Source organism: Aquila chrysaetos, chromosome 1 (assembly GCF_900496995.4).
Source record: "Aquila chrysaetos chrysaetos chromosome 1, bAquChr1.4, whole genome shotgun sequence".
Taxonomy (NCBI): Eukaryota; Metazoa; Chordata; class Aves; order Accipitriformes; family Accipitridae; genus Aquila; species Aquila chrysaetos.
The window spans coordinates 13,043,594-13,056,492 of NC_044004.1; the positions used below are offsets into that span (position 1 = coordinate 13,043,594).

The following is a 12,899-nucleotide window of genomic DNA, read 5'->3' on the forward strand; positions in this document are numbered from 1 at the left end:
CTTGACACTGACAGATAGGAAATCTCACAGAGAGTGTGGGGAGACTGAACTAGCTGAGGTCAGCACAGGTGAAGAAGTTAATTCAGAAACACCAAATTGACTTTTGTGATGTGTTGGTAGCTTCCAGAACACCTTCATCTGAAACTACTTGGTCAAAGCATCACAGACTCAAATTACAGAGCAAGGTTTGGAAATGAGGAGAAAGAAGGGAGCTATAATCACTATAACAAGGATTTCGCGTCACTAAGGGAAAATAAATATTTGAACATTAAAATGCTTCCAAAGCAAACCACAATCCTGGGATTTCAAGCTTTCATCAGATTTAAACCCCTTTAAGTAACAAGGCTAAAACTGTGACAGTGACCTGCAGGTTGCTTCAGTCTCTCTGTGCTTGTACTTGCATCCTGGAGAGGAAGTTCCTGGCTCTCACAGCACATCTCTGCTCGGCTTTCTTATCCATTCCTTTTCAGGAACGTTCTGTTCTTTCTGAATGCAACAGTCAATAGCTACCTAATACTTTAGAGACCTACTTCTGCCTGTCGTTAAACAAAAGAAAATGTTATTGGCAATTGCATCTAAATAGAAAGCTATAAAATCACAAGGAAACAAAAATCAGTACATTTATTTGTATATACTGGAAAGGTTTACTAGGCAAAATCAAACCTATTTATAGACTATTCTGGTGCCTAGTCCTGGAGCATAATATGGTGTATGTACCTATTGATCACCTGCTAGAGAGTAGCAGAGCTGTGCCCTTAAAAGATGAAGTTTCCTCTCCCTTCAGACAATGAGCAGCTTCCAGAATGGAGCTGTGACCCAGAGGTTTTCAGCTTGGCACAGGAGTAAAAAAAATTATTGACTAGGAAGGAAAAAGAAAGGAATGAGCCTGGGGAAGAAAATGGCCTGAAAAAGCTGTACAAAAGCATAGTCAATTAGCTGCTGGAATGACTAATTTCCAGGTGGGTGGATCTGAGCAGACTGCAGAAACCTGTGTTACGCCCCAAGGCTCTGCTCCCAACATGTGGGAAAGGTATCTCAGAAAGGGACCCAAAAGCTTGAGTCCATCCGTTGGGGAGCTGCTTGCACACAAGCGATGTCCCAGAGGACACCGGGCAAGCTCCGAACCTCACCTGGGCTGCCGCCGTGATCCCTCTTCAGCAAAACAGAGATCTCGATCCTTCCTGCCAGGTATCTGAGCAGGAGTCAGCTTTTTTTTTTTCATTTAAGAGCTTTGCTGAGCACTGCTGAGTGGTTAGGGTGGGGGAGATGTGCCAGCAGGACTTTTCATTCTGCTGGCGGTGGGCTGAGCATCACTGGCCGTGTTACACCATTTTACAGGGCAGGAGGAGGAGGAGGAGGAGGAGACGCTCCCTCTCCTCCTCTGCTGAGACCTTTCCAGCCTGTTGCAGAGAACATGGTCCAAGAGAAAGGACCGGAGCAGCGACCATAACTCTACCCTTCGATGGCTTGGGAACTCGTCTGGCAAAGAGCATCTTTACAGTTATGCCGGCTGTGTCTTTTGTACTAAATGGTTATTGACTAAAATACAAAATCTGCACTTATAGTGTATCTGGGACACAGCCACCTGCACTGCCAGCTATATTCTCCGTCTACAGGCTACAGAGACGTGCTATTTCTCCTGCACCTTTTTCAGGCCTCCTCAGCCGCACCAGTGGCTGATACGATGGAGGGAGGAGGTGGCAGGTACCCTGGGCCTCCTGCTACCCTGGCTCCTGCTATTTAGTGCACTCAGCTGGCATGTGTGGGTTTCAGCCGAGGAAAGATTTGAACACAATTTCCCAGCTCCTACAGGAGCGTTTCACAGTGAGACTTGCATAAAAGATAGGTAACATCTACTCCTCCTCCTCTACCCACCTTTTATAAAGAAACTAGCAGCTAAAATGTATTTTGTAAAGAGCTTGACCTTGGCACTGTAGGTCAAGTGTTGAAGGTGCACATTGCTAGCATGGGATGCTCGGAGGGCTTGGGGAGAGAAATTCCACCTTCCAGCCCCAAACTGGCTTTACTGGGGAAATAAACACTATGCTTGACTGGGTGAATTTTTTTTTTTTTCCCATGAGCCCCAGTGAACTTGAAGGTAAAATAATGAGGAACCTTCCCAGGTAAAACCACAATGTAAGTGACCACAAGTGACTTCAGGGTTAGGTAACATTATGCCTATTTTCTCCTGTATATACACTCTGAAATAAGATTTCAGTATGTCATTTTAAAAACTGAAGAGCCTTGACAATATCCCACCAAATTTCAAAATGGCAACTATAGATACTGGAGTATCTTAATCTATAGAAGGTATCTACTGCTAATAAAAATTTATACTTTTTCTGTATAAGATAACAAAAATACCTATTGGCTGATTTGCTGCTTAACTGTCTTTCTGACCTCTGCCTTGAAGCCTTGCCTAATTTGAAACTCATCACAGATGATGATTTCCCGTATCGTCATTTGCTAGTAATATCTTTTCTCATATCTTTTATTTTCTGTTAACATAACTAAGTCAAACATGTGCTGTCCACAACTGTTAGCTCCTATTTGCTGAGCTGCTCTTTATATTGTCTTTTCCTTTCTCTTACAGCTGCCTATACTGTTTCTTAAACTACCTATCTCATCCTACATAATACATTTAGGCCTAAGAGCTGACATTAAATGATAGGTATAAAACCAGGTCTAGCATCTCCGCAGCTTGAACCTTGAATGACAAAAGTTTACCCAGGGAAGGAAATATACAGTATATTCTGGGTAAACTGTGGGTTTATAGTGAAAATAATACTGGGGAATAAAATTAATGGATTGAAAGATATTAAAGTGACTCTGCTCAAATGCTTTTAGGTTAAATAATATATTCTGAAAAGTCACTTTTGTTCTATGGTAAGGTGGGAGCTATATGTTAATTTCTTTTATTCCCGGATCATTTTCTCTCTGAGGTGTCATCAGTTGAACTTTCAGTACTACATTGAAATGAATATTCATCACCGAGTTACAGCTTTTGAAAGATCTGCAGGGAAAAAGAAAAAAAAAAACCAAACCCGTTTTCTTCCCCCTCTTTCTGCAGCTCTGAACATGCACAGCTCCCTCTGGTTAGCAAAGCAGCACTCAGCATCCGTGTGCTCCTGGGCACAGTCTTTGAGCTTTCCAGGTATCCCCCCAGGTACCGGTGGGACCGGGGAGCCTAACGAGAGTTCAACACAAGTGTAAGAGTTTTCAGGGTTGGGACCAGCAGAAACAGTGAGAAAAATAACATTCCACTCGTTTCATAGCACACTTGAGCAGGTGGCGAGAGGGGTAGCTCAGGTATTCTTTCATGGAAGCGAGGGTGCTTGAGCTCATCAGGGTTGGTTGGTACCCATTTTGCGAGGTGGAGCGGTTACAGAGCGGCTTTGGGCTGCTGTGAGCAGAATTGCAGATAAGCAGAGTAAACCAAGTCTTCAGGTGCCCTACAAGCACAGAAAAAACCTACACAATATCAGGAAAATGGGTAAAATGGCATTAGAGAGCGAGTGAAATTGTGTGGGTATCGGACACCGGGCATAGGAAGTTTAGGGAATAAGAGTGAAATATGGGATACATGACAGCTCTCACTGCTGAACAGTGCAGTTTTAAAAATCTAGTAGATAAAATGGAGTAATAAGGTGAATCTCTTGGCTGACAAGACAGGAAATTTCCACCAACATTCTCTTTAACAGATGTGTTTTAAAAGCCATCTCAGTGGGGCACAGAATGACACTACAATAAATTGCACAAGGGATTTGCAATTTACAAACAAGGGGAACCTCTTTCACAAGGGTGAGACTGGGACGGTGCAGCTAAACCCTACCGAAAGCCCAAGAGATGGAGCCTCTGCGTGGCTCTCAGCTCCTGCTGCTTCCACTCCCATCAGTGAAATGCTCTCGATGGGACATAGAGTATTTGTTTAGAAATGAAATTGCCGTGATGTTAAGAACTCTTTTGATTTTTTGTTTAATCTTAACACAAATTCTTTACATTCTGTCTCAATAATGATACACGGAATTTTGGGCTCAGTGGGTAATAAAAAGGCTGCATTTAGTGCCACACAGTGGTAAAAAAAGTAATTTCAGTGAGAATGGATATTGCGAAACAACGCAGAGGAAACCTTTTCGATGGTAATGCTAAACTTGGAAAAGGAAAAATACATTTAAAAAAATTAGTGTACACTGATCCATTGGTGACAGGTTTCACCTGAATTTCCTTACCTGAGGATCGTTTATACCACTAGCTAGCTAGATATGCAATATATGAAATTTACCTCTGTAATTTATAATCAACTTCCTTTGCAATAAGGAGAGCGCTTTGCTCATTTATAGTCTTGACAAAATAGTGAGGGATGTGATACTGGAATCTGCCAGCCCTTGTAAGTGATGAGCTGTACAGCAGCCATCGGGCAGGGGCATACTGGATTAGAGCTGTAGATATCTCAAACAACTGAAATAATATGGAGTCGTGTCTGAAAAAAAGGCTGATTTGGTATCCCTGGATTGGGAAGAATTTTGCACATTTTCATGATTAACAGTTTTCTCACTCAGGTATGGCAGAGAAATATTACTGTTGCCAATAAAACAAACGATCTTACTTCTGCAAGTGTAATACATGTGATGCAATTAATTTCCAGCCATCCTGGAACTCAGCAACCCCCTGAGTGTTGTTCAGTGTGACTGTGTGCCTCAAGGATTTGGCGACTAGAAGTCAGACCCCTGCTCAAAATGGTCGATTGCAAGAGCTCAGTCTGTAGCAGCTCTGGAATGGGGACAAACCTCTGCTGTCCCTTTCGGCAGGGGACAGACATGCTCACACATGCAGGCAGACACGCGTATGCATGCTTCCTTTTTCTCAAGCAATCTCTTGTACGAACAGATACTAGTTTATGAAGACTATTCAAGAGCGAGGAATAACTGATCATTAGTATTTTGTTGTATGTGCGTGCTGAGCTGAGAATCTGTTCTCGGCAAGGTGCCAAGGAGAAGGCATGAACGTGGGCAACACTTGCTAGTTTTTGGCTGCATACTAAGTACGGTCTCTGTCTTATTTAACCGTGACCACAGGCTAACAGCACGCATTGCAGCTGCACCAGTGGCTGCTTCCACTTGCAGCAGTCGTGGCCTTAATGCTTTTTGGGTGGGGGAACACCTCTGCGGGTGCCTGTGCCAGGTACGGTGCTGGTGTGTACGGCTCTGGTGCGGACAGAGCCATGTTCACCAAGGACAGCCGGGCCCCTGGATCACGATTTGCTCAATCTGACCCGCAGCGCAGGGGCAGAGAAGGGCAGAGCCTTTCCCAAAGCAGCCGGCAGTCACAGCCATACCCGTAATGGTTAAAACAGGCTGAAATCATCTAATAAGCCTAAACTTTTCCCAGCGGGTTCCCCAAAAGATGAATACACTTAAGGACATGGATGCTTATACATGGTTATGAATGGGTCGAACCTGTGGCTTAACTTCAGACTCAGGAAACCCAGTGAAACTAAGTTTTTGTTCCAGCTCCAGTTATGCGACTGTGCTCAGTTAGGTCATTGTACCAGGCTTCAGCAGGAAGAGGAAAATGTTTTTGCGGTTAAAGCAGTGCTCTGCACCTCCAGAGCTCTTGTTCCTACGTTTGCTGTGCTGCGCGATCTCCCGGGGCCTCCAGTCAGAGCTTGAGCCCTGCACAAAACTGGTGTGCAGCTGCACAGGGAGTTGTGGCACCCCTACCTGCACAGCACATTTGTACGTGCAGTAGGACAGGGAATGACTTGGCTCTTGGCATAAGACAGGAATAGCACCAAACAGGACTGTTCTGAAGATAAAGGCACTAAAATTGATGCTTTTGCAGTTTGCACTAGGATGCTCACCTGAAAAGTGCTTCAAAATATAGATTGGTTCACTCTTGCTCCAGCTGCAGAGTCACAGCTGATGTCTTTTGCCTGTTCCACTGAAAGCAAATTCTTCCACTTCTCCACACAGACATTTTTCAGGTAAAGAAGCAATAATTGCTGCCACTAGTCTTGCTTCAGGCAAAAATATTATGACATGCTACTTGGGGGGTATTCAAATTTATTTAAAATAAAATGGTTATAGTGTACAACCCTACCTACATTGCCAATGGTAGAGTAATATCGTTATATTGTTACAAAAGCCTTATGCTATAGGAAGTAAACCCATATGAGCTGGGTGAGTTGGTTCACCAGCACAGAAAACTGCACAGAATCCTCCATGCTGCAAAAAAAAAAGTGTTTGGGCTTGTTTTCATTTTTTAACCAAGAAGGAGTCTGCATGGCAGCCCTGCCACAACCACACAGCTGAGGGTACCAAACGGGCTCAAAGGCAGCTGCGGTGAGACCGGTCCCAAACAGCCATGGTGGCACACGCGTGGGCAGATTTAGGCTGCAGCCTTTGTCAGCCGAAGCTCGGCAGGCTGCATCCCAGAGATGCTGCTGTATAAAAGCAGCTGGCAGCTGATTCATGGCTCCAGCAGCATTTACCCTTGTGCAGCTTCTACACTGGGATGAATACTGAGCCTTTTGGCTAAGAATAGAATTTTGAAAAGCGGAAAAAGAGAGAAACTACTCAATATGAGTTAGTGGGAGCCATTAAACCCAGGCTCTTCCACAAACGAGCAGAAATTAACATTCAAGACAGGGAAGTAAGCACAGTAGGATTTATTTTTACAGCCCAGCATGCTTGTAAACTGCATGGCGATACATGGAAGAAGTAAAGGGATCCATACCACTAGCATATGGAGCACAGGCAAAGACGGCTTCTGTGAGCAGTTCAACCATTATTTGGCTGCTTTCTGCTCAAAATATTTGTGACAGCAGCAAGTCAGAGCTGCCACAAAGATGACAAATTCTTTGAAGTCCACTTGGGAATCGCTATTTTCATCCAGGTTCTTGAAGACTTTATCGATAGCATCCTTGTCCTTCCCTGACTGCAAAAGAAAAAGAGCAGGTTGAGGTGAGAGGAGGCACGAACCTGACCGCAGCGGCATCACTACCCGCACCCCAAACAAGGGCCCTGGTGGGGCTCTGGGCCCTCGAGTTGGGGGGGGGGGCACCTGGGAGCGTGAGGCTGATGCCAGTTCAGACACCTTGTACCTTTCCATGGGGGACTGCGATCGAATTGCCTGGGAGGTGGCTGGGGGGATGCGATGGGGATGTAACGGCTCCTGCATGCAGCCCTGCCATAGGCCTGCCCAGAATATCAGGTTATCATGTTTTCTGCTAGTGAGACCTTTTTTTTTTTCTTCTCTCTGCTTGTTTTGTGCATTATATCTCTGGGTATAAAGCCATGAAGTCCTTTGCACCGTGTTTGGCTGAGACAACTGCTCAGCGCCCAGCACGGGACGTGGGACTGCGGTACCTCCGCCTGCCCATCTTGGTGGGAGCCGCACATCTCCTCCGGTTCCCTGAAAAGCACAGCCCTCCCGCGGGAACTCGTGCCACCGCCGGCCTCAGGCCCAGGCTGGGGGCTCTGGGTGACAGCAGGACCGAGCGCGAGTCCCAGCATCCTCGTAGCATGGGCACAGACCCACACCTTCCCACCCTCTGCACAGCAGCAGCCAGCCCGTCGCCCCCCGCCGTCCCCCCGAAAGCCTGTGCTCCTGGGTTTGTTACACCTGAGAGCTGCAGTCATGCACCGCCGTGGAGAGGCATGTTTTCTACTTTTAAAACAACATTTATCATGATTAAAGCTGTGTAATGCAAAGCCCTGAGGACATCACCCAGCTGAATTAACTGCCATGCATTCCCCATCTGCTGCCTTGGAAGGGCTCGGCAATTTGCAGTTTTGCAAAGTGATGATTTCCTGGGGCAAATGTCAAATTTAAGCTTCATTAAACACTGCTGCCCCAGCAAAGATGCAAACGGCCTCAAAAGTGCTTCGAGTGCTCTCTCTGGCCTTGGTGCCCAGCACAAGCTGCTCACGGGAGCTGGCGCCCGGGAAGGCACCTCCTGAAGCAAGCGTGATGCTGAGTTTGAGTTATGGCAGTGAGAAAAATCTTTTTCGTTCAAAGTTGTCATAATTCTGATGGACTGACTGAACCAGTACATCTCGAGGCTGATGTTAAGCAAGGCACCACCCAATTAAAAAGAGATTGATTTTTTTTTTTTTCAGTTTTGCCAAAATATAAAAAAAAAGGCAGGTTTTTTTTTTCTAAAGTAGCTTACAGGAGGGTTTTTTGCTTGAGTCCTGGCACTGATTATCTCCACTGATTTTAGAAGACGCAGTTTTAAAAATAAACAGGCGATGGCAGTAGATACCTATCGTATATATGAACAACCATGTGGATTTTGTTGAAGCTAAACAAACAAAAAAATCTGATACTGTACTAGAAAGAAATTATATAAACTTTTGGAAAATTTCCATGAATTTAAAATAAGAAGTACTACCTTAACTGAAATCTGAAGGCACTTCTTGATCATTGTCTAAATAACTAAATTTCTCATTCTTTAATTTCATGTTTCACTTTAAATATATGCACCTTTAAAATCACTAAAAACTGAACCACTTCCCTAGATTTGACTGATGACTGTGTCTGGAAGGTTTATTCCTTTTCACTTTGCAAATTACTATCAGTTTTGATTCTATAAGCAAATACTTAAAATTATTTCGTTAAATATATGAACTAGTTTTAGCCTCTGAATTACTTCTGAAATGCACGTGGGAATTATTTTTTGGAAACTCTTTATAACTGAGTCCAGTCCTTCAGTCCTGTGGCATGGATTCATTTCTGCCTCTGACTGATTCAAGACCTTTCCAGGTAGTTGTGAGCTGTGTCAGCTATAACCAATTCTAAGACCAGAAATACACATGAGTATTTAAATGACTCTGTTTCCCAGAACACTCTTGCAAATTTAAAAAAATGGATATAATTGTTTTTTTCTAAAATAGGTAAAATGGGAAAGGGAGATGGAGACTAGAACATAAGAGGACATTCAGCTAATCATCTTCCTGGAAAATTCCAGTTTTTCCAGCAGTTTCAGGAAATAAGTAGAGCCAGTATGAGCAGCTGTGGGGAACTGGAAAAGGTGGTGCCTGGCCAGTAAAAGTCGTCAGGAATGACCTTTGAGCATCATCCCTTTTGGTAGTTGTCTAGAGCAGCGGCTCCCCACCTTTATTTAGACCAAATGTCAAGTTTCTGGGGGATTTCCTTGCTCTCTTACAATTGTGGTTTTGTTGTTGGTTTTGTTTTTCTTTACATGAAAGTGCTACAGGTAACACACAGCTCCATGATCAGGAACAGGACGCTTCCGATGACGCTGTTGGGTCACAACCACTGATCTGGTTTATAGAGTTTTTTCAGAGACATTTTCATCTATCCCCCCCAGAGCCATCCAGGTTCTCATTCTGAATATTGCAGCTGTGTTTCATTTGTGAGTCATAAATCCAGCAGGCAAGGATTTCATAGAGTGATTTCAGGTAGCTTGCATGGAAAGATACCGAATTGTATCAAGTACCCTGGCTGCAGTGCACTGGAAAAGTTGAAAAATCGAATTATGCTGGATACCAAAAGTGGTAGCCACATTTGGAAAATTTGGTTCTAGGCTTTTGCAATTAAGAATAACTGTACAGAGAGATAAACATTACTCCTGTATGGAAAGAACAAGACATTTAAAAGTGTTTTCTGGATTTTTAGTGAGGGGAAGCAAATAAAAAGCAATTGAAAATGAAATGCATTTTGTCTCCCAGCTAGCTAGAGCTTTTACTATAATATATTAAGCATTTTGAATACCTACTAAGAGAAATTATATATATATATATATATATTTATAAAACCTACTTAAATGCACGTGATGATTACATACAACTCTATGTTGTAAAACACTTGTTCAGGTCTTTCTTTTACTATTAAAGACAAATGCAAACCAGTTTGCTCTGTGTACATCTGTTGTTCTTTTTTATGCATAATTTTCATGAGCATACTGCGTATGTAGTATAAATACCTAGCGACACTAAGTGTATAAATATCTAGAGACTCTCCATCTGCAATCAAGATCTTCAATTGCTGACAACATAACTACCTTCACAGCAGTTGTAACACGACATGAGCTGATAAATCCAGGGGCAAACAGAAAAAGTAGGTGAATTCTGAAGATGAAACCCAGTCTATTTCAAAGCCATTGTGCTGACAACTTGAGTATTGAATTTAGTAAACACGGAGTGGCCCTGAATATTAGAATTGGTTTTACACAGTATGTGCAAAGACTTTTTTATTTAAAATTTTTCTACAAGCCATTGCATATTTCCAGATATCATTTCCCCCATAACGTACTAAAACCTGTGTCTGCAGGCAGCCCTTGCATCCACTACACAGAAACGATGCTGCGCTCTTTTCTTACCGAGAGGAAGTTTGGCAGCTCTTTTTCCAGGAGGGTCTTTAGTTCTGCTTTGCTGAGGGTTTGCCTGTTGCCATCAGTATTTGCGTATTTGTCAAAGACAGCAATGGTCATTCCCATCGCAGTTTCCAGCTGAGACATGTTGCTGCTGGAGTCTGGCTTTCTTCTGAACAGGAACAGCCTCGGGGCTCTCTCAGAGGATGGAGACTGGTCTTAGTCTGGGCTCTTTATGCAACTGTCCCATCCAATCAATGGTCACATGCCAAAGGGACAGTTATCCCTTAGCAAACATCCGTATCTGAGCACTGCTTGGAGTACACGCCTCTGTGGTGACAGCTATTCAAAACTCAAGCTTTATCACCCTGGTGTGGCTGGTACAACCAGTTGCTCACCAGTAGAAACCAGCCTCTCCTTCAAGATACACAGTATGACTAACAAACGAAAATCAGATTTTTATAGTGGCTGTTTGCTCAAGAATCAGATTTGTTCCTTCAGATATCCCCATCTGAGCAGAGGGTTGGTAGCCCAGCTTCAGCCGAGCATGTTCTAGCCTGCTCAGGAGGAAGAGGAGCATCTCGCTTCTCCTTCACAACCATAGTTAGGGGCTCTGCAAGGTGCTGCCTGTGCCGAGCCAAGAGCAGACATAGACTGCCTTTGCTGCCATGCAGAGGACCTTGTTGCAGAGCAGATGGCTCACTAGCACACGCTGGGGGTGGGATTCACCAGATCAAAAGCAGAGGTCTGCGACGCAGACAGCTAACTTTGTCCCCCTGGGCTTGCACTCAGGCCAGAGTGGATGTCTGAAACAGGTCTGATGAACCAACATCTCTCCAGGGCCAGTAAAGGGAACCTTGCAGAGCCGCTCCACAAAGAACTTGCTCACGTGGGGATACCTGAAGGAATACATCTGATACCTGAGCAAACAGCCAGTATCAAAATCCATCTTGATCTGCAGTGAAACAACTTGTTATTGACCCTACGCAGCATCAAACCTTGCAATAGTATGGGCTGTACTGAAAACAAAAGGTCACTGAAGTCCCGTGGTCCTCTGTGCCTTCTGATTAACTTTGTGATTCACCTGAAACCGTGGTCCCCCGTCATTAAAATGCCAAGCGCACTGGACCCCCATCTACACGCAAGAGAGCTGTTTGAGGGTCAGAGCTGGCAGCTGAGCGGTACGGGCACAGCGTTAGCGCAGGCGATGGAAGCTCATTCAGCTACAGCTACACTGAGTTTTGAACAAGTTAAAATTTCTGGCCAAGCAGCAGGGTAACTTGGCCTCTCTCAAACTTGAGGTGGCTATGCTAGACCTGGAGGAGCTCATTTAAGGTGAGTTACATCTATACTAGGGTCTGCAGAGTGGACACACTCTGAGCAAATTATTTGGGGGAACCTATCAAAAGCAGGGCATCATGCATGAATAATGCTGATGGACCCCAGGGTGCAGTGTTCTCTATAGAAGACTCTGACTGTGGATTCCCAAAATTAAACCTGAGTTTGGATGTCTTTGGACATACCTCTGAATGCTTGAAGATAAGTTTCCACTTGTTATGCCATAGACAAGTTAGCAAAAAATTGTTTTAATTAAGAAAAAAATTTAAAAATTAAACTCTTTTCTCCCAGACGTCTATAGCCACCTGTTCCCCAGGCAAAATCTGTCCTGTAACACCTACAATATCTCAGAGCAAGACTACACATCACAAGTACACGGAAATCTACTACCTTTCTGAGACAAAAACTCCATGATTTTCAGTCTTATATTCTCCAACAAGGGATTTTGCATTTCCCAGAAAATCATGGCAACATCTCAGGCTGTATGCTTTTTTCAAACAGTTCATGAGAACTATTTGTTCCTGTGACTTCAACCTCATGACATAGTTGCAACTGATTTACATTAAGTGGGTAAGGGTTTTAAGTGAATTTTGAACGTATTACATTAAAGTGCATGTTGAAACCTGTGGGGTTCCTTCAGAAGAAGGAACAAGAAGAGAGCAAACAACTGGCCCTTGTTAACTATGAACATCATCTGATGTTTGCATACACACACAATGGCAGTTGCTGGTGTGTCAAGTGCCAGGAACTTTTCTTTGTCCTTTTCTGACCTATATCTGTAACATGAATATTAAACATGGCCATTAAAGACAAATCAATTCCTCCCTCTAAAGGAAAACCTAACAAAATAAAACGTCTACTTCATGCATCCGCATGACTGAATCATGAACATCGATGTTAGTTATACAGAAGAAGGAAAAAAGTGCCTTGAAAAGGCAGAGGGGGAGATCATCACCTTCAGTCAACAGGATATGTCAGTATGTCCACACCTTTGCCACATAACTCGGCAGAAAAGTTGTCCTCATTCTTGACCCATTTTCCTCTGCAAACACAGGTGACACACAATTTTTGAAAAGACAGCTCCAAAAATGCTAAAACACAAAATAAACCACAGGGCTTGAATTTCTACAAACTGAAAGGTCACCGTGGTAGCACTGCCTGGTTGGCTTTTTTTTTTTGTTTGTTTTTAATGTGTCATATTTGTATTCATGCATGTGCACACACA

The 12,899-nt window shown here is 43.7% G+C and overlaps 1 protein-coding gene across 1 annotated transcript; it reads right to left on the reverse strand.

Annotated features, from left to right (window-relative positions):
• Positions 1 to 6,652: 6,652 nt before the first annotated feature.
• LOC115342929 (S100 calcium binding protein P) lies at positions 6,653 to 10,980 on the reverse strand. The gene is made up of 2 exons (XM_030018195.2): positions 10,346 to 10,980; positions 6,653 to 6,936 (listed from the first exon to the last, which is right to left on the reverse strand). Exons 1-2 carry the CDS (start codon positions 10,481 to 10,483, stop codon positions 6,787 to 6,789), a joined length of 288 nt encoding a protein of 95 aa, XP_029874055.1. The 5' UTR covers positions 10,484 to 10,980; the 3' UTR covers positions 6,653 to 6,786.
• Between the last annotated feature and the right edge of the window lie 1,919 nt (positions 10,981 to 12,899).